Source organism: Lasioglossum baleicum, chromosome 10, assembly GCF_051020765.1.
Source record: "Lasioglossum baleicum chromosome 10, iyLasBale1, whole genome shotgun sequence".
Lineage (NCBI taxonomy): Eukaryota > Metazoa > Arthropoda > Insecta > Hymenoptera > Halictidae > Lasioglossum > Lasioglossum baleicum.
The window spans coordinates 5,314,138-5,335,626 of NC_134938.1; the positions used below are offsets into that span (position 1 = coordinate 5,314,138).

General features: G+C 40.1%; 1 protein-coding gene across 13 annotated transcripts in view; it reads left to right on the forward strand.

The window, feature by feature from the left end:
• Positions 1–419: 419 nt before the first annotated feature.
• Dscam2 (Down syndrome cell adhesion molecule 2) overlaps positions 420–21,489 on the forward strand; it is a 163,873-nt gene continuing 142,803 nt past the window's right edge. For 5 of the 13 annotated variants that reach the window (XR_013009815.1, XM_076432141.1, XM_076432145.1 and 2 more), the window contains exons 1-2: positions 839–1,001; positions 1,069–1,921. Coding sequence is in view for 10 of the 13 variants with exons in the window: in XM_076432141.1 (XP_076288256.1) it covers positions 1,894–1,921 (28 nt within the window). In the remaining 3 variants the exon portion in view is untranslated. Of the gene's footprint in view, positions 534–838; positions 1,002–1,068; positions 1,922–21,489 lie in introns of those variants that run through there. The other 8 variants (XR_013009813.1, XM_076432139.1, XM_076432148.1 and 5 more) reach the window with 6 other exon arrangements.

A 21,489-nucleotide genomic window follows, 5' to 3' on the forward strand; every position in this document is an offset into this window, starting at 1 on the left:
AATTCTTGTAACTATACGCTGATACTGTAAAATCTGCATTTTTTCGATTTTTCACAACCAGGATTTTCAATTTAACAATTCGAATTGATTTCAGAGTATGTATTTGGGTATTCAACATCTGTTCGATTTTTTTTCAGAATTTCTGCATATGATGTAACAGGGAAAATGAGCCAGAACCTACATTGTTTATTTCACTCCTTACCTACCTCCCGGTCGAGATGTTTCTTCGAGACGCGAGAGTTGAGGTGGAACGATCAAAAGAAAACAGAAAGGAGCACTAATAGAAGACGAAGCAGCAGAATTGAGTTTTCTGTGACGAATGAAAAAACGCAGGTAGTAGCACAGTTTCCATCAGCATCACATGTCTTGCCTATCATTCACGTATTAACAATATGCCTAGGAGGAGACGCACGCCAGTTGAGGTAGAATAATCAAAAGAAAACAAAAAGGAGCACCAACAAATCACGAAAAAGATGAAGAAGACGCAGAGGAGTGTAACGTACCAGAAACACCTTTACCACCTTTAAACGTTTGTAGGTCATTGCAACGTCGACCGATTTTGACGAAATTTTCAGAATATGTTTAATTGACACAGATCTACAAAACATTTTTTATTAAATTTTCAATATAGGCCCACATATAAAAGTTAAAAATTCAAGTTTTAGTATATTTTCAACAATTCCGATCAATTGCAATTTTTGGAAAAATTTCTTTTCACATCCTTTAGTAAACTAATTGGTCTAGCTTCCCAAAAAAGTTCAACACGTATAGTACAATTTTAAAAAAGTTATCGTCTTCTTTAGAGCGGTCTTAACCTTACGTATTTACTTGTTATTAGACGCATGCGAGTTGAGGTAGAAAAATCGAAAGAAAACAAAAAGGGGCACCAACAAGAAGAAGCAAAAGAAGAAGAAGAAGCAGAGGAGTATAACGCATCAGAAACATCACCGCGCGACAGTCGAGAATTCAGTTTTCCATGTGAAACAAACAAAAAAACGCAGGTATTAGCACAGTTTCCATCAGCGTGGCGCATCTAGCCTATCATTCACATTTGAACAATATCCGTAGAAAGAAGGAGACACCAGCGGGCGAAGGAAGAAGAATCGAAAGAAAAGGAGCGCCGGGCAGAAGAAGAAGAAGAAGAAGAAGAAGAGAAAGGATAAAAACTAAAGTGGAACGAGAGAGAGAGGGAGATAGGCAACGAAACAAAAGTATAACGCACCAGGAACATCTCCGAATGGTGGATGCGTGCGACGGCCGCGCAGCGTACGTCCTCCCTTTCATTCTTTGTGGCACCTGCAGCTACCCTTTCCAACCCCTACGACACGGCGAGGTTCGCGCTCGAGCAAGAGGGCCGATATTAAAGGGTGTAGAGAGGGGAGAGGGTAGAGAACCACACCGGAGAGGGTATGTGCGAGGAGAGAGGGTTGGGACGCATGCGCGGCTGTACTCGCGGGGGTTCTCCGGCACGATCAGTCGTGGCCGGCGGTGCCGGAGGCCACAGACTTTCGCGAGGGTGGACGCGCCGCGTTTTCTGCCGGACTTCTTTTTGATCGCCGCCGCCGCGTGTAGTTTCGCGGTCGGCTGCACCGTGTCATCGACGCCGAGGATCGACGGTGCACCGACCGTCTAGCCTGGCTCCGGTCGTCGACCGTTGACCGTCGAGAGAGCCGGTGACTGGTCGCGCGATCCTCATCCGGCGAGCGTGAGACACGTCGGGTTTCGCGAGCGAGAGGAGAACGAGTACACGAGGAAACCGTGACCGACGAAGCGGGCAACAACGAGGACCGGCGCCACGGTGTGGACGTGCACCCGGCGATCAGCACGCTTCGTCTTCGGTCCGCGTCACCGCCGTGTACAAGGTTGACCCAGGTCCAAGGACAGGATCGAACCATGCTGGCCCGATGCCTAATTTTCATCGGTAAGTCTGTGCTCGGTGTACTCTTTCCACAGTGTCCCCTTTCGCACCACCATCAAGGACTCCTCCAGCTTCGACCGCGCTGCATTCCCTCTCGAGACTGTCGTCTACCTGACGGTACACCTGCTGGAAGGTGCACATTGTTTCTCTGTGACGACGATCATCGTCGTACACCTGCCGTAATCTATCTGGACCTAGAACCCGTTGCTCCTGTGCTTCCTACAGTGGGTTCGACGAGCGATCACGAGCTTCTGTAGGCTGACTTCCCTCTAGAGACTGTCTTCACCTGACGGTACACCTGCTGGAAGGTTCACCTTGTTTCTCAGTTCTCTGTGACGACGATGATCGTCGCATAACTGTCGTAATCTATCTGGACCTAGAGCCCGTTGCTCCTGTGCTTCCTACAGTGGGTTCAACGAGCGATTGCCAGCTTCTGTAGGCTGACTTCCCTCTAGAGACTGTCTTCACCTGACGGTACACCTGCTGGAAGGTTCACCTTGTTTCTCAGTTCTCTGTGACGACGATGATCGTCGCACACAAGCCGCAATCTAACTGGAAATAGAGCTCGTTGCTCCTGTGCTCCCTACAGTGGGTTCGACGAGCGATCACGAGCTTCTGTAGGCTGACTTCCCTCCAGAGACTGTCTTCACCTGGCGGTACACCTGCTGGACGGTTCATCTTGTTTCTCAGTTCTCTGTGACGACGATGATCGTCGCACACAGTGGATTCGACGAGCGATTACAAGCTTCTGTAGGCTGATGTCGTGCTATCGAAAAGTTTCCTTTCGATCCCGCGTATCAGCCAGATAACCGGCGAGCACGTGACCCGCTCGTGTAAATCGAATGTGTGCAATACGAATCGCCGAGCTATGTTGTACTCCGTCTGTACCTCTGCTAAGCACACGAACCCCGTCTCTTCAGACGCTGTGAGTGATTCATGCGTGAAAACAGTTCGTGTCGACCGGCACACCCGCGATACACAATGCACACATACGTGACACGGTTCAACCCCGGCTCGTTTGGTCTGCGACCCGTGCTCCGCTGGGACGTGACTTCCGGGTACGATGGTCCTCGCGAGGTTGTTGGAGGCTGTCTGTAGAGATCGTTATGAATGAACTGTGATTATGGCGATTCTTCCGTAATCGAAAGTAACGTGCTCCTGTGAGGATTCTTTAGATGTTTCTTGTGCATAGAGTCTGGTTACAATCGGTTTTGATTGTAATTTTTGATAGAAATTGTCTGGGATGATTATGAGTCTTGCGGGAGCAATTCGCACATTGTGTCGAACTAAATTTTTGTTCGTGTGCGTTGGGTTTCGTTTCAACTCGATCGCGGTCAGGCTTTTGGGAAGTTTAGGGTAGTTCGCCAAGTGATCTTAGTATTGTGTTTATGTAAAAATGCTGAACTTATGGCAGAAGAGTTTGTTCTTTCTGTTTCATTCTGTTCTACTTGGAGATTGTGCAAGTTTGTTACATTATATGTTCTACGCACGTGGTTGAATTGCTATTTTCATCATGATTGTCCGCCATAATCGCTGGATTTTAACACTGATGTCAATAACACCCAGCCACCCATTTTTCATCTCTTTTTAAAATTCTTTGAACATTTCTGTTCACAAATAGCAACATTTTTGTAGACTTTTATGTTCTTGGATGATCACAGATTAATTTGCATTTCAAGTTTAAAAATATGTATTGAAACTACAAAGTGTAACGTCGTTGAATATCGTAGAAAATATCGGTTATTGACATGATGTCATAGAAGAATAGCAAATTGTCAGAGAACACATCGAACCGAATTTCTGTAGCCAGAACATTCTTTTACTTTTTTCTTACTTGTGCTTGAATATTCTTTTGCAAAACATCGATAATAATTTGAATAGGTGCAGGAGAGACTTGGATTACGGTGAGCGATTAAATTAGTAGAGTCACCATCAATTTTTTAATTAAAAACGACACAGAATCTTTATCAATAATTGTATGAAAAATTGACTTTCTCAAATTACAAATATTTAGCGACACTGTAGGCAACATTGTTCACTATATCGACAAAAAATATATCTTACACGAGTTCTGTAATTAATATAAGAATTAACAATGTTCCCCTCCTTCACACACGCACATTAAAACACACCGCAGCGGTCGTTCTTTTAAAGAGTATCCCGAAGAACATTCTCTCGCAAAAAAGCTCTCATTAAAACCCACTCGCGCGCAATTCGTACCCAAAAGAATTTCCGTGTTTTTATGCTGGGAAACATTTGCTCCTAGACTATTATTCCGAATTTGATAATGGCTCGTGTGGGTGTATAAAATGAAGGTACATACAAGGATGAACATAATTAGCAGTTATTCACCGTACCAAGTGAATTAAAAACGTTCCAGAAGTTTAACGAATATTTTTACAATGACTTCGCACTTCTACTCGCGATCGTATTCCTCGATTTTATTACAACTCTGTTAATTTATTCAGATCATTTAAATTAACTCAAAAATAGTGCCCATTTAGAAACGAGACTGTTCAACCCTCATACGCTCCTCAAGAATAGTTGCATAAAAGAGACTAGGATACTAATTCACCCATGTTTGCTCTATACGTGAAATCAACAAATTATATTTCATTGGTAACGTCACATTTTAAAGAAATACATCTCTCAACATCAATGATTTTACAGTACAGTGACTCCCATTAATATTCGGACGCTCTCAAAAACGCGATAATCTTTTTAATATTGGACTATACGATTCAAACTTTTTTCGGAAGCTAGAGCACCTAGTTCACTACAGGATGTGAAAGGAAATATTTTCGGCAATTGCAATTGGTCGGAATTGTAGAGAAAATACTAAAAGATCCATTTTTCAACTTTTTTATGTGGGCCTATATTGAAAATTTAAAAAATGCGTTTTGTAGATCTGTTCGAATTAAACATATCCTGAAAATTTCGTAAAAATCGGTCGACGTTGCAATGAGCTATACAAGCGTTTAAAGATGGTAAAAATTGCAGATTTTCACGATTTTCAGCCTATAACAGCAGTAAATCTAAGAATTCTTACATCTTTCAATGACTGTCATTTTTCCCCGCATCAACCGATTTCGATGAAACTTTCACAATGCATATAACCCACACAGATCTACAAAACATATTTTTCAAAATTTCGATATAGGCCCGCATAAAAAAGTTGTAAAATGCAACATTTAGTATTTCCTCTACAATTCCGGTCAAATGCAATTTTTGCAAAAATTTCTTTTCACATCCTGTAGTAAACTAGTTGCTCTAGCTTTCCAAAAATGTTCAAATAGCATAGTCCAATATTTGAAAAGTTACGGTGTTTTTAAGAGTGTCCGAATATTAGTGGGAGTCACTGTATGCGAAAATAGTAAATGGGTGAATTTTTACCCTGAGGATCGTGCAAGTGTTAAATAAACGGGGTACGAAGGAGCTCTCCGCTGTAACAATACTACCACCATCTTTATTCACATAAAACAACATACTCCCAATTGTTTCTCTTCGGAACACAACATTCTATTCTCAAAAACTCCAGTAGCGTGTGCTGAACGTATCTGGGGTTGTATCGAAACAAGCTCGGTGTGCTAGAGGCTGATCTCGGTTGCCAGAGTAAACGACGCCTACGCAGTCGACGCTCTCGCGATCATGATAGCTAGGTGTTCCATTCGAGAGTAAAACTCCCACGAGTTGCTGTCGGCACTCTAATGACTTGCCAGCACGGTGTCTATTGCATTAGGAGTATGTAAAAAGCTCATTCTTCATGGAAAAAACTATCAGTTTATTAAAACGTCGCGAATGAGGAACGCTCTAGTCAAAAACAGAAGAGCAACGGTCAGTAATCAATGAATATTGACTAGATTGCGGATGTTTATGCACTTGTGACTTATAAAAATTTTCAAAAAATGCTGGAGTATTATCACGTTTGTGCTACCAGCGTTTGTTTCGTTGCTTACCTTCCTTATTTGAAAGTTTTATTACATACAACGTACCCAATTTTGAATGATTGAAACAGTACAGCAGAAGGAAGTCACAGATTTTCTGAAAATTATGCATTCTACTACGACTTTAAACAACGAAGAGAGTGCATCAAATTAATTTGACTGTGTTTAAGTGAACTGGCAGATTATGGATGTCACATATTTGTGACGTTGGTAGCGAACATGTTAAATTCAAACATTCCATTTCTGTCGAGTTTAATACAATTTTTATTTGTAAAACATGTATTAAATTAATGCAATTTTTATTTGTAAAACATGTATTAAATTCATACAATTTTTATTTATAAAACATGTATTGAATTCATACAATTTTTATTTGGAAAACATGTATTAAATTCATACAATTTTTATTTATAAAACATGTATTGAATTCATACAATTTTTATTTATAAAACATGTATTGAATTCATACAATTTTTATTTGTAAAACATGTATTAAATTCATACAATTTTTATTTGTAAAACATGTATTGAAGTCATACAATTTTTATTTATAAAACATGTATTAAATTAATACATGTTTTATTAGCAACTTTACGATCGATATAACAAAATATTTAATTTTTATTTATAATAGTTTGGATCTGAAAGTGCTACTACCAATGAAACTAGAATTTTATTTGGTACCACTTTCTGAAAATTTGTCTAGAAAAATTGAAAATTGCATAAACGTCCGCCGTCCAGAGTTGGGCAAAAATTTAATCAACGATTGACGACTAAATTTCTGCTTCAACCGTTAATCGCAATTAACAATTAATCTCCTTGTGTAGTCGTTAAAATTGTGGTTAACGATTAAATACTTATTAATCGTTAATTGCGATTAACGATTATTGATAGTCAATCGGATAATTGTTTAATGATTAACTGCTGAAATTTCGAAATGAAATACGTAATCAGAACTGTATGAATACTGAAAAAAATGTAAACTTAGTTTAGGTGTATTGTCATTTGGTCCATAATACAAATTCTGTTTACGTGCTTTTATATTTTTTTTCGATGATTCCTTTTTTTAATCAACGATTGACGATTAAATGAATCGATTGAATCAATCGCCGATTTTTCGACGATTTCTTCATTTAATCAACGATTGACGATTAACTTCATCAGTCGATTGAATCAATCGCCGATTTTGTCGACGATTTCTTTTTTTAATCGTATACATTAATCAATCAATCATGATTAAAATTTTAATATCGATTAATGCCCAACTTTGCCGCAGTCTAAAATGTGCATACAGAAAAAGCAATGGTAGATTTGCCAAGCGCAATGGAAACAGAAATAAATCTAGCGTTTATTAGAGCTGGTTAAGGGTCGATTCAATCGATCATCTAAAGAAATAATAGATAAATTTCGTTCTTAATTTGTGAAATAAATACCTGCAGCGAAATGGAGAGATCCAAGAACGGACGTAGGCTATAACAACGCGAAGACTATACCAACCAGAGTGTAGTGGACGCGAGCGAGAGCCGCCCTCGCATCGGCGTTCTTCTGAGATGCATCTTTCTTATTTGCATCCGGAAGAACAATACTTTTGTCCGGAGGGAGGGGGTGGGCGAGGAAAAGGCGACATCGCTCAGACAATGAAGAACGTCGATAATGATCGCGACGCATCTTAAGACCTCTCTCGTTAACGTTCAGCCGGTTCTTCTTTCGCTTCTTGCAGGAAGCTCTCTGTAGTTCCCTGAAGGAGCTTACCGTTCTCTCTGCCACCCCCTAAACCACCCACTCGCCCTCTCCTATCCAACCCCCGTATCCCCTGTCGGTCCAGCGGTCCTCCCGGCCACTGTCCTCTCTCTCTCTCTTCCTCTCTCTCCCTCTCTCTTCCTCTCTCCTACCGTTTCGCACTAATTGCGGACAATTCCAGACTTTAAATCTCTCGAATCTCGAAAGCCTTTAATCTCGACGGTCGAGCCTTAACGACGTCGCCGTGTTTCGTCGAGCGACAGTTTGAAATTTAAGCGCTCGAGGGGGCGGAACAGACACCCTTAATAAGGTTCCTTCACCGTCCTTCCTATCCCTATCTTCATCCGCCGCCCCGCAGTCTTCGGCTTATCTTCTCCACTTTCTTACCGAGGCTCACCTGATCTCACCTACGCGCTCCGAACACGCACACAGGAACGGCCACTGTTAATGGAATATTTTAATGGCTAAGCAAACCTTTAATCAACCTTTGTCTGCCGGAACGTTCAGCCAAATTGGGGATAAGTAGATAAAACAGTCCCGATGTCTTGCGTGTACCAAGGGGAACTCGAAGAACGAAGACCCACCGCGGTTTGATACCAGAGACACTGAGGTCTACAGACAAGAGGTTGTTCGGTCCGGGGACCTCGCTGGTTCACTATGTTTCTGTGGTCGAGCCGGCACACACAAACCCTCTTCGGTTCAGTCGATCCTTGTTGTGTCGAAACCGTGTCAAACCGAACCCAGAAATAATGCAAATCGTAGCTACACTCCCGACACTTACTACCCTACGATTTATTTTACGATTTCGGTGATTAGAACTTTGTAGATCGTAGTTCTCTAAAAAAGAAATTCACATTGATAAAACCAAAATATAGAATCTTATTTCGGTTTTAGGAAATTCTTGATATACACTTTCATTGGAATCTGTTCAGAATCTTCATCACGAGTCAGACACGATATCCTAAGGCAATGGGTTAGAACAACAAAGCTTACAAAATGGTAATTAGAGAATACAAGCTTGACTTGATTGTTTTGTCTTGGTTAGATGTTGCTTAAAAAAGTTGTTGTTAAAAACATTAGAAGAGTTAGGAAAACAGATTTGTATATCACTCCAGATTGTTGCAATTCACGTAGAAACTTTTTATTTTGCATAAAGATCCGCTTCTCTAATCTATATACATAAAAATCAAATGCTGTTCGTTGGTAAGCGCATCACTTGAGAACGGCTGGACCGATTTGGCTAATTCTTTTTTATAAAATGTTCGTATTAGTCCGAACTAGGTTATAGGATAAGAAAAATTGGAAAAGTGTATCACGGTAAAATGGAAAATTCGGGAAAAACTAAAAGTGCTTTTAGAATTATATTTCAATACAACAAAAAAACGAACGTCGCAGCTTTTAATCAATATTTCAATAGAAATTTACATTATCGACGTTTATTTGCATTATCGACATTATAAACATTCGCTAGTTAGTTAATTTCGATTACAATTTATTTCGTCGCAAAGCGAGCGAGCAACAACTCCCCTCTAGTTATTATATATATTTCCCCCTTCTCCGGGCCAAAAATATATTAAGGTATATTATTAATAATTAGAAGAGTTGAATATATATCACTCCAGATTGGTGCAATTCACGTAGAAAATTTTTATTTTGCACAAAGATCCGTTAATTATTATACATATATATTCCCTTCTCCGGGCCAACAGATAACTCCGAAATGAGAGAGAGGGAGAAAAATAATATTCGTCGGGAGAGCAGAGTGGGGGTCTCACGGCGGGGACAATATCGATCGAGTTTTATCGCGAAATGTCAAGCCGAACGCTGTCAAAAAAACAAAACGATCCGGATTCGTTCAACGCAAATAGCTTAATACTCTGTCTCGAATATAAAAAACAAAGAATCGACATGGAAGGGGAACAGTGGGGGGGGAGGGAATACGGGGATAGTTCTGTGGTTGGTAGACCGCGAGAGCCTGTCAGTCACTGGGAAAATTATCGTTCAAGTATCCCGGGTTTGTACACGGATCCCCAGACAGTCTGAAGGGTGGCTCGTAGATGGTGGAAGCAACAGCAGCGGGGACGCGAGACGAGAAGCATGGCTCACTCGTTGGCACGTTCTCCGATTATGTGGATAATGCGAGACAACGTGACGAGCCTACGTATACATCGCGCGATGGGCACACCCCAGTCGGGCTGAATAACTTATTCGTTATGAATATAAACTCCGCGGAAACTGATTCGTACCTAGATCTCGCCCTCCCTCCGCTCGCATTCAGAAACTACCCTCGTCACTGGACGGAAGAGACATTTCAACGCGGGAATGCGAGAAACTTATGGCGACCAGAGTATATCGCTGTTATTTAGTCGTTTTGAAAGTTCGCGGACACGCGCCGTTGTGTTTCGACAGGGAAGGGTAATGGCGGGCTTTGTTGCGTTGTAATGAACCTGGCCGACGATCATCGTACGGCAGACACTTCTTGAAGATCTTACACCGTCCGAAATTACCGTGGAACTCGGACATCTTTGGTTTTTGGCTTTTTTAGAGATCTCAAGGTCACCTTCATTTTTCTTTTTTTGAACGGATCACCCCTTCTTAGACATTTTTGCGTTGTAATGAACCTGGCGGACGATCATCGTTCAGCAGACACTCCTAGAAGATCTTACACCGTTCGAAATTGTCGTGAAACTCAAATATTTTTGTTCTTTGGTCTTTTTTAGAGATCTCAAGGTCACCTTCATTTTTTTAAACGGACCACCATTCCTTAGACATCTACAACGATGGTCCCTTTCATTAGGAATTCAGTGGCTATAATTACTTAAGGTCATTCAAGATCACACACCGAGGAAATATACAAAATTTAAAAAGATTATTTTTGCTAAGATTCCTCTGTCTGTGACATTGAATGACCTCGAGTAATTATGGTCACTGAATTCCTAAATCACCTTCTCTTTTTTATACACCTACGGTGATAGTTCCTTTCATTAGGAACTCTGTGACTATAATTACTCAAGGTCATTCAAGGTCACACACAGAGGAAATATACATTTAGAAAGATTATTTTGGCTAAGATTCCTCTGCCTGTGACATTGAATGACCTCGAGTAATTATAGTCACTGAATTCCCTACGAACCGGACCATCGTCGTAGATTTTTAAAAGGGGGTGGTCCCGTTTAAAAAAATAGAGGTGTCCTTGAGATCTCCTTTCAATCTTTAAGCACGTTGCATTCAATGATAATTGGACTGCGGATCTTTATGCATCTATGGCTTATGAAAATGATCAAAAAATGCTAGAATATAGAATTCGATAGAATTTAGTAAGATTTTTATTTGTTTTGGATCTACAAAGGGGCAGTTCCCATCGAAAATAGGATTTTATTTCGTGTCACTTTCTGAAAATTTGTCTATAAAAATGGAAAATTGCATAAACGTCCGCAGTCTAGTGATAATATTTGAAACATTCCATCTAACATATTTTTATTTGTAAATCTGAATAATTGGCGGTCACCCGTTTATGAGCGACGCTAACTTTAAGAGTGTTTGGACTCGTGTGCGTCAAGTATTGCAGTCTCTGATTGTCGCTCGCTGAGAATCGACGTGATCAGTATTAACTCATTCAATTTCGATCCGACCGCTATCGGGTTTTACGAGTTCCGAGTGACCAATATCGGATTGTGCGGGTTTCGGGTGACAAGTATTGGTCCCTGTTCATCGAACATAGTTGCCATTAGCTTCTGCGTGCTGCTTGCATTGAATACTGTGTACATACACTATTTTTATCGCAACAAAACTCACGAAACGTTCCCTCAATATTATGTCCACTTCAATATCGTCTTTGCAGAGCTTACTTTTATTACCTTGAACATCTACGCAAGCTGGACAGAAGGGAAGAAGTAACCGAGTCAGTTTGTACAGCTTTTCGCTCGTTCAATTTAAACAGCCACCGCCGTTCGTTTTTTCCACTACTCTGCTCGAGTATCGCGAGCAACGAGAAACTTTTACGATCTCGATTGCAAATCATAATGTCTTCTTTCGTTCTCCTTTATCTGTAACTTCATTCATTCCGTTTCATTAGTTCGCGTTCCAATATAGACAGCTCTCCTGATTTCACTTGAATAGCAAACCAAATTGAATCGTACATTTATTCCAGTCTGTCTACCGTGCTTGCAAAATTGACAGGAAACATTCCCAACGTTCGTAACCCGATCAAACACGAGAAGTGAACCGTTTGCGATATTATTAATTAATTTCCGAACTCGTTGTCATTGGCGTTCAACCATTAATGAACCATTGAGGCCGATTCCGCCCCACTCTTCTTGCTGATAGGTATTTAAACTATTTATGGCTGTAAACTGTTTAGTTGTTTAATTCTTGAATAGTGGGGGAACAAACTTATTGATGGTTGGGATCGAGTACCTTCTACGTCTATGTCACGTGACTAACCCGGTTCTGGTAGAGAGGGGGTAACCGTTTGCGATATTATTAATTAATTTCCGAACTCATTGTCAGTGGAGTTGAACCATTAATGAGTCATTGAGGCCGATTCCGCCCACTCTTCTTGCTAATAGGTATTTAAACTATTTACGATTGTATATTGTTTCGTTGTTTAATTCTTGAATAGTGGGGGAACAAACTGATCGATGGTGGGGATCGAGTACCTTCCCCTTCTACTCTGTCTATGTCACGTGACCAACCCGATGCTGGTAGACCGATTCAAAATTCAATCAATTAGAGTCAATTCCCCTAATCTGGCGACTCTGGGGCAGCCCTGACTCACGCAACAGTTCTTGCATCTTTCGTGCCGATTTTATTTCGAAATTTTATTAATCTTTCTTCATCGCCTGCATAGCTTGTTGGGATTTCGTTCGCTTCACGCGTCGCTTCATTAATCCTCCTTTCTCACCTAAGAATTCTGTGCTAAACTGGGAGACTTTAGCAGTCGTTCATCGATCATAATTCATTGTACGCACGACGTTCTCACGACACGTTTTCTCGACAAATATTTCGCAGTTCGCAGCAATTTATCATTGACCTATGAATAATAAACTACACTGGTTTCATGCATTAATGGTGTAACGCGCGTTCCTCGAGGCGTCGGGCGATCAATTAACTTCGCTCTCTTCTCGCCGTTCGACGCTTCTAAATCCCAGATGTTCGAGAATCAAAATTTCAAACTTGCGCAACCCGCGATTCCGAAAATTTGCACTTGAAAGGCCGCACATTCGGCAAGAGGCGAAATACCAATTAGCGGGAACGTCCGTTCCCAGAGCCCAGTGAAGTTTGTTCGTAAACAATTACGACTTCCAGTAATTAAGTTCGATGCAAACAAAGTGGCGCCCGGTCGAACTAAAATGCTGCATCTGTGAAATTTACTGAAGTACAACCGTTACTCACAACCGTTTCTAATCCCTTTTGTAGTCGTACGAAACGATGCAAACATTTACTTCAGCGAGATTTTTATAGATTTTATTTACTTCACCGGATGCTACGATGGTTTTCATTGTTTCTTCATTAGTAAACTGCGGATATTTATGCAATTCGCAATTTTTGTAAACGAACTTTAAGGAGAGAGAGAGAGAGAGAGAGAGAGAGAACTCGAATATCAAATAAAATCTTAGTAGCCTTCATAGATCTGAAATACTTCTAGCAGTTTCTGAAAATTTTTAGAACCCATGAATGCATAAAGATCTGTAGTCTAGTCATTAGTTACGTTCCTTTAATTGTTTTATATTACTTACTGTACATTACTGTACGTACTGTATATTACTTGCTGTTCCCATTACGAAAGTTCTTTATTTTTCATTAATTTTTGGAATTCATTATCATTATCATGGGATTTCCACCAACTTATTTGTGGCACTTTTCTGATTAAAATGACACTAAACACGATATCATTTCAACTGTATATTTAGTGGTTTAATTCTGGCCTATAGTGCTCCAAGAGTGGATGACGTAGAACTGGCTGCCTCCACCCTGCCGGTCAGCGCGACGGTGGGGGTAGCCAATTCTACGTCATCCACTCTTGGAGCACCAGTTGTCCAGGCCTGGTTTAATTTACGTTAGTTTTCTACGTTCGTCACAAAGACATAGTAGAACTACAGGATACAAGAAATAGTAGAACTACAGGATGTAAGAAATAGTAGAATTACAGGATGTAAGAAATAGTAGAACTACAGGATGTAAGAAATAGTAGAATTACAGGATATACATAAGAAATAGTAGAATTGTAGGATATAAGAAATGGTAGAACTACAGGATATAAGAAATAGTAAAACTACAGGATGTAAGAAATAGTAGAACTACAGGATATAAGAAATAGTAGAACTACAGGATGTAATAAATAGTAGAACTACAAGATATAAGAAATAATAGAACTACAGGATATTAGAAATAGCGCGGACCTGAGGGTTTCTCTTACATCGAGGCTTTCTTTTACATCGAGGCTTTACTGTAGTTATACACGTAGCAAAGTGAACTCGCATTCCAAGATAGCTCTCAAGATAGTTAACAGTGGAACGAATAGGTGGTGATGGGATTTAGAAGAGCGACTACGAGAAAGAGAATTTCCTGATGACACGAGGGAACACGAAACGACTCGGGCCTGGTCTTCAGCACCGTGAAAAAGGAATATCAGCGATGTTCACGGGTACAGCTTAAAGTAATAATCCGTGGACGACGAGCAAAGTAATTTCAATTGTAAATCCGAACGCGAAACTTCGCCAGCTACGGAGAATGGTCAGGACGCGAACTAAATTTCCTTCCTCGGGGGAGCGACGGCCTCAGTTTCAATCCTGATGTATCTAAATCGCTTTCCCCGTCCACTTCCCGCGCCGATCCACAGTTCCCTGGCTACCTCAATTTTCTTTCGCCGATAGCTACCTCTCTGCAGCCGATGTTCCCTAACTTAGAGGCCACTATTGTGGTTATCAGAAGACGCTCACGTGCTCTTAACATTGAGTATATGTAGAGTTGATAAAATAACTTGCCACGCAATGAATTTCGATGATTTTCCAAATGTTCTCAGCCGTGTACAATAACGAATCAGGTTAGCGTATAAAGCAGTCTTCGAAGTTGTCTTTTGAAGCTGGACTTTGTCCCAGAATTTTTATTTTGCTTCTTAACGTTCAATTTATTTTTATGAAAATTGTGTAATTCTTTGAATATACTTCGCTAAAGTATTCCTACCTTCTCCAAATTTATTTAAATCATTCCTTTTAAACGTGTAGTTATTGTTATGTACAAATGGTAAGAATAAGACTGTGGATCTGTTGCATGTTCTTATAAATTATTTGATAAATAGAGGATTTAATGCATTTATGAGAAAAATGAGTGGATGCAATTAGAAAGTAGAGTAGAGAAATTAATGGATTTAAAGTTCCTCTTCCGGAACGAATTTTCGAAAGTGGAACCAATATAACAATTTCCTGTTTGGTTCAAATATTATCAGTATGTTCATACGCGAATTATTTGTTTTCATCGTCGAGAGATTCCGCACTGATTCTGTTGTTCTCCAAGGAATTTTGTATTATCTGGATTAACATTAATTTGAAACGAAAATAACCGTACACATATGTATCCCTGAGGGAGTTGAAGGTAAAAAGAATTATCTACATGGTTCCTATTTCTTGCAAATTGGTGTACAAAATTTTCATTTAGCATTAAATTTTCCAATCTATCGATGATAGTATCGCAGCGATATATCGCTGACAATTACGGAACGATAGCGAAGGAGCAATAGAAAGAGGCAAGACGTGATTCGAAGTCGTGGAAGCGGAACTGCTGAAACCGATCGAGCGGTTTCTTATTTTCGATGAAACTTTCGATGTTATGCTTCGATCTGTTTCGCCTAGCAGTTACCCCCATTGGTCGTGTGTTTCGTGTGTGTGTGAATCGCTCGGGAAATTTTGACGGAAAAAGTGTACGGAGGTCGTCGCTACCAATTCTCAAGCGGGAAACTTCGACGAGGATTCTAAGAGGAGGTTGACTCGACCAACTTCGAACGATTGTGGTTCTTTTATCGACTTCTGCTCGATCGTTGTCAGCTCTCCGAATACTCGAGGATCTCGGCATCAGAAGGAATTAGAATAATCGCACGCATCACAAATTTTACTGCTATTTTTTCCGTCTACTTGTTGGAATCCGGAAGAAGGTGATTACAGCAGTTATAATTTTAGATGTATCTAACGTGACGTTAAACAAACACGTTTTTCCTAAATAAAACCTATTGATCGAGAGTTATTATAGTCATCATTAGACTGCGGATCTTTATGCATTTATAGCAAAATTGAAATGACGTTAAACAAACACGTTTTACCTAAATGAAAGCTATTGATCGAGAACTATTGTAATCATCATTAGACTGCGGATCTTTATGCATTTATAGCAAAATTGAAATGACGTTAAACAAACACGTTTTTCCTAAATAAAACCTATTGATCGAGCACCATTACAATGGTCATCATTAGACTGCGGATTTTTATGGATTTATAGCAAAATTGAGTAGACGAAAATCAAAATTGTTGGAAAATTTGAAAAATCGAAGATGTCAATATATGGCTTCTCCTCTATTAAAATCATTAAGGGAAGGAATAACATTCCATTCAGTTTCTATGTCTTGCAATCGATGCAGACAATTTTTATTTTGCATAAAGATCCGCAGTCTAATCGTCATATTCTGTCAACGACTTATAAGGGAAGTTATCGAGCCACTAAATTAAAATAATTATGACACTTCGCACGCAAGTACAACTTCTTGCATTAAAGGGGTGAAACCAGCCCTTGGAAAAATTTCTAAATTTTTCTTTCGCGTATTAAGTGGTTGAAATCAACCCTTGAAAAAATTTCAAAATTTTTCTCTCTCATATTAAGTGGTTGAAATCAGCCCTTGAAAAAATTTCAATATTTTCTTCCTCGTGAAATATCTCAAGAACAACAAAACATATTGAAAAAAAGTTGAAAAGAAAGTTGCACAATATCAGTGTCTACCAAACTGTGTGAACAGAAATGTTCTAAAATGCATTTTTATTGAGAAATGCATTTAAAAAATGATTTTTTACCCACTAATGTTGGAGAATCGGTCCATCTGGGAAGCTAATATCGACGACAACGAAGATGTCCCAAAAACTGACTCAGACTCCAGTCCTAACCCAGGGCCGGAGGTACGAGATGGGGCAACAAAAGAGGGTAACGCGTTCGAAATCAGAACAGGAGCCAGTTAACCGCGAGCAAGAAAGGCGATACAAAGACAGAGGAGCGGAGGAGAAAGAGAGAGGGGTGGAGAGAGGGGGAGAGAAAGAGCGCGGCATTGTGCCGGTAAATTAAGTCGTCGCCGGGTTAAAGCGTCACAGTTTTACGCGCGATAAAACGGCGAAAGGAGGACCAATTTCCTGATCGACCATGGGTGAAACGTCGAACCTTGGCGCTGCCGCCCTCTCTCCGAACGCTGCCTTCGAACGTGTTCCTCCGACCGCTCTTCGATCGACCCTCTTTCAAACTCTCGACCGTAACACGCACGCCAGTTGGTTCGTCGAGTGGTCCGTCAGGCCGTTTATTTTCATTCGCCGGGATTGCTTTTCATCGCCGCTTCGAAACGCCGTCCAACGACAAAAGCGACGCGCGCACGCGTGCGCGCACTCTTTTCATAGTTTTCTCTTCGTGTGTTCACATGGACGTGTAGCACGCACCTATTCGGCACCGTACGCAACCTCTGCGCACCCCCACACACCCTTAGTATTCTCTTCTTCCCCTGGCCAGTTTTCAATAGAGCTTCTTGGAAACAGTCTTGATGACATGTGTATCGTGTAGGAGCGACACACACGCCGCTCTGTCACCCCGAAACCGGCGAACGAATCGCCGAGCTAATTTGCACGGTAATGAGCTCATTATCCTTGCTACTTCAACCAGGAATTAAGGGATAATTTAGATAGCGCTCCGTAACTCTATCAACCCCGTCAACCTTAAGGGGTAACGCCACTCCAGAGGTGGGAAAAAGATGATTTTTGAGACTTTTTAAAATGAAAACCACATAATTTATAGAATCAAGAACAAAAAAGTTCCTTTGTACATATTTTCAGGAAGGTTTGTGAATTTTTTTGAACATTTTTCATCCAAAATGGTGGCTGTAATGGCGGCTAGGAGAAAAAATCAAAGATTTTCTGATATTATACACCGAAATCTGGGGAATGTCGTAGGGAAATTACAAAATATTGATAATTGTTAATGTAGTGAACATTTAAAGAAAAGTGTCAAGAAAATGACGAAATATTAGGCATGAAAGTGTTTATAAAAAGAAGATAATTTTTAATTAATCAAAAAACCCCTACGATGTTCCTGACTTATGTTACTTTGAACCTCTGCACAAAATTTCAAGTCGATTGGTTTGAAAACTTTTCGAGTTAAGTTTTCGGCCAGTTCAAAAAATGTGCTTTCGAGAAAAACGCATTTAAAGTTTTGGTTGATCATTCAGCATAAGAAACTTGTTATATACATTTAACCAGCGATGCGTGCACCATAAAATTGTCCTGGAAAAATGCAAAAAGAGAAAGTTGCGAGTGAAACACACGAATGTTTTCCTCTTTGGCGAATTCATTAAAATGTAACCGGAAAAAATTGTTCTTCTGAAGTTCTTTTAATCCTTTTACTGTTTGAAATCACGGCTACCCATTTTTGTCGCAAATTCGCGAAATCCGCAGTCTAATTACAACAACAAAACGAAAAATTCCTTGTTAGGTACCCCTTCATTCCAGCAGGATATATTTCTGTAAAGCTTTGAATACGAAATTCGGAAGGACGGGAGGATAATTGGAGTAGCGAAAAATCCAACCAGGACCACGGACACTAATTGCAAAACAATGACGAGAGAGAGCCAACACGTTTAGCAATTTACAGGGTTTACATCTGAATTTTTAAACTTGACGAACGTTTCGCAGGGTGCCGCGGCTCGCGTGTATTTGTTTCGTTTGAAAATTGCATCGATATTCTATTGCGAATGTGTAGCGGGTCGCTGCGTTCGGTGAAAAGGAAACTGATGCTGCGCTAATTGGACCACGGTCACCACACGCATTTGAATACTCGTGAAGCAACAATTTCGAAATTTTATGCGAAGGCGAAACTTTCCTTGCAATCGTAGCGAATTTTTTACGCGGCAGAACCTATCATTAATCTCATTGCACTCAATTAATGGTGCGCAACTAGAAACTCATTTTATACTATCGAGTGTCACATTTACACCAGCGAATTTCTAACGTTAGAACTTGGATTTTTGGCATTTTCTCTTCAAAATCTACGGGATCTTACAAAAAAGTTCAAAGTTCAAAAGTCACGCAAGCTGAAGTTTAGCCAATTCTTTTCTTGCATAATATATTGTTGCAAAATATATTTCTATTCAAGCGATGAACTTTAATCAGTAAAATATTTTTCCATTTTGTTCGATGATCTTTCGCCATCTTTCTGGTAGCTTCATAAATCAGCGCTCATAAAACTTCAAAGCTATCCCAAAATTGGATTTTGTTTTAACTTAAAATACACCGAAATTACTTTCTTGCCAATCCAATATTACTGTACCATATCTTTTTAAACAAAATTATCAGGTCATATATTGACTTATGAAATACTGCATTATGCAATTAACAGATTATTTCCATTCCGAGATATTTTCGTCCACCTGGTACGATGATTCCGACCAGAATGCGCCGTGTTTTCCCTAATTTTTCTTCTCGATCGTACGGTTTTCTTATCGATCCGCGCGACATCCGCCTCTATCGTGTAACCGGTCAACGGGTATTGAATATGCGAGCGCTTGTTGCTATTCGGTAAGTATCTTCGTCGTCGCGGAACACGCCTCTTACTTGTTGGAAATTCTCGCGCCATGTCTAAGTACCCCTCACGGCTATTTGCATACGCGGGCTTTATTAAATTTTCACGTTACGGTTCACGCTGTCAGTGCGTAGATTATTCTGGCAATACGTTACGACCATGAAGGGAACTTCGGAACTTCACCCTTTGTTATGTTTCTATATTATGTGGGAGGGTTTAATTCGGATCGAAAATTGCTTGGCAACTGTGCAGAGCCATCCAAAGTTCCGGAACATCGAAGCAATTTATTTAACACTGGAACTACCAAGTAAGAAATGTGGCTTTTTGTCATCTCATCATAATACACTTTTAACTACAGGTGTAATACATTTGTAATTTTTTTAGTGGAAAATAAAGAATATTGGTTCCAACATTTAATGTGTTCTTTTTACATACCCTGTACCTTAATATTCGATAGTAGAATTAGATTGACATGAATTGATAATTTTGGATGGAGAAACATTTTTCGATTGTCTGGCTTATCCGTGACTTGTGCCACTGAATTTTCGTGCCACCTCTTCCGCTATTATATTCTCTTGATACAAAACTCAATTTTACAGGTTTTCGAAAATTTTCGGGTGTCTGGCTTGTGGTTGAGTTGCACTACTGAATTTCGTGCCACCTCCTCCGACATCATGTGCTCCTAATACTTTCCCAATTTTCGTGATTTTCGAAAATTTTCGCCAATTTTCGCCGGTCTGACTTGTGGTTGAGTTGCACTACTGAATTTCGAATACCTCCTTCGACATCATGTGCTCCTAATACAAAACTCAATTCTCGAGGTTTTCGAAAATCTTCGGGCGTCTGACTTGTCGTTGACCTGCACTACTGAATTTCGTGCCACCTCCTTCGATATCATGTTCTCCTAGTAGAAATCCAAAAAATTCCGAAAATTTTTCGAAAACCTCGAAAATTGAGTTTTGTATTAGGAAAACATGATATCGTAAGAGGTGGCACTAAATTCAGTAGTGCAGGTCAACGACAAGCCAGACGGTCGAAAAATTTCGAAAATTCAGTAGTACAACTCAACGACAAGTCAGACGGTCGAAAATTGGCGAAAATTTTCGAAAATCTCGAAAATTGAACTTTGTATCAGGAGAACATGATGTCGAAGGAGGTGGCACTAAATTCAGTAGTGCAGGTCAACGACAAGCCAGACGGTCGAAAAATTTCGAAAATTCAGTAGTACAACTCAACGACAAGTCAGACGGTCGAAAATTGGCGAAAATTTTCGAAAATCTCGAAAATTGAACTTTGTATCAGGAGAACATGATGTCGAAGGAGGTGGCACTAAATTCAGTAGTACAAGTCAACGACAAGCCAGACGGTCGAAAAATTTCGAAAATTCAGTAGTACAACTCAACGACAAGTCAGACGGTCGAAAATTGGCGAAAATTTTCGAAAATCTCGAAAATTGAACTTTGTATCAGGAGAACATGATGTCGAAGGAGGTGGCACTAAATTCAGTAGTACAAGTCAACGACAAGTCAGACGGTCGAAAATTGGCGAAAATTTTCGAAAATCTCGAAAATTGAACTTTGTATCAGGAGAACATGATGTCGAAGGAGGTGGCACTAAATTCAGTAGTGCAGGTCAACGACAAGCCAGACGGTCGAAAAATTTCGAAAATTCAGTAGTACAACTCAACGACAAGTCAGACGGTCGAAAATTGGCGAAAATTTTCGAAAATCTCGAAAATTGAACTTTGTATCAGGAGAACATGATGTCGAAGGAGGTGGCACTAAATTCAGTAGTACAAGTCAACGACAAGCCAGACGGTCGAAAAATTTCGAAAATTCAGTAGTACAACTCAACGACAAGTCAGACGGTCGAAAATTGGCGAAAATTTTCGAAAATCTCGAAAATTGAACTTTGTATCAGGAGAACATGATGTCGAAGGAGGTGGCACTAAATTCAGTAGTACAAGTCAACGACAAGTCAGACGGTCGAAAATTGGCGAAAATTTTCGAAAATCTCGAAAATTGAACTTTGTATCAGGAGAACATGATGTCGAAGGAGGTGGCACTAAATTCA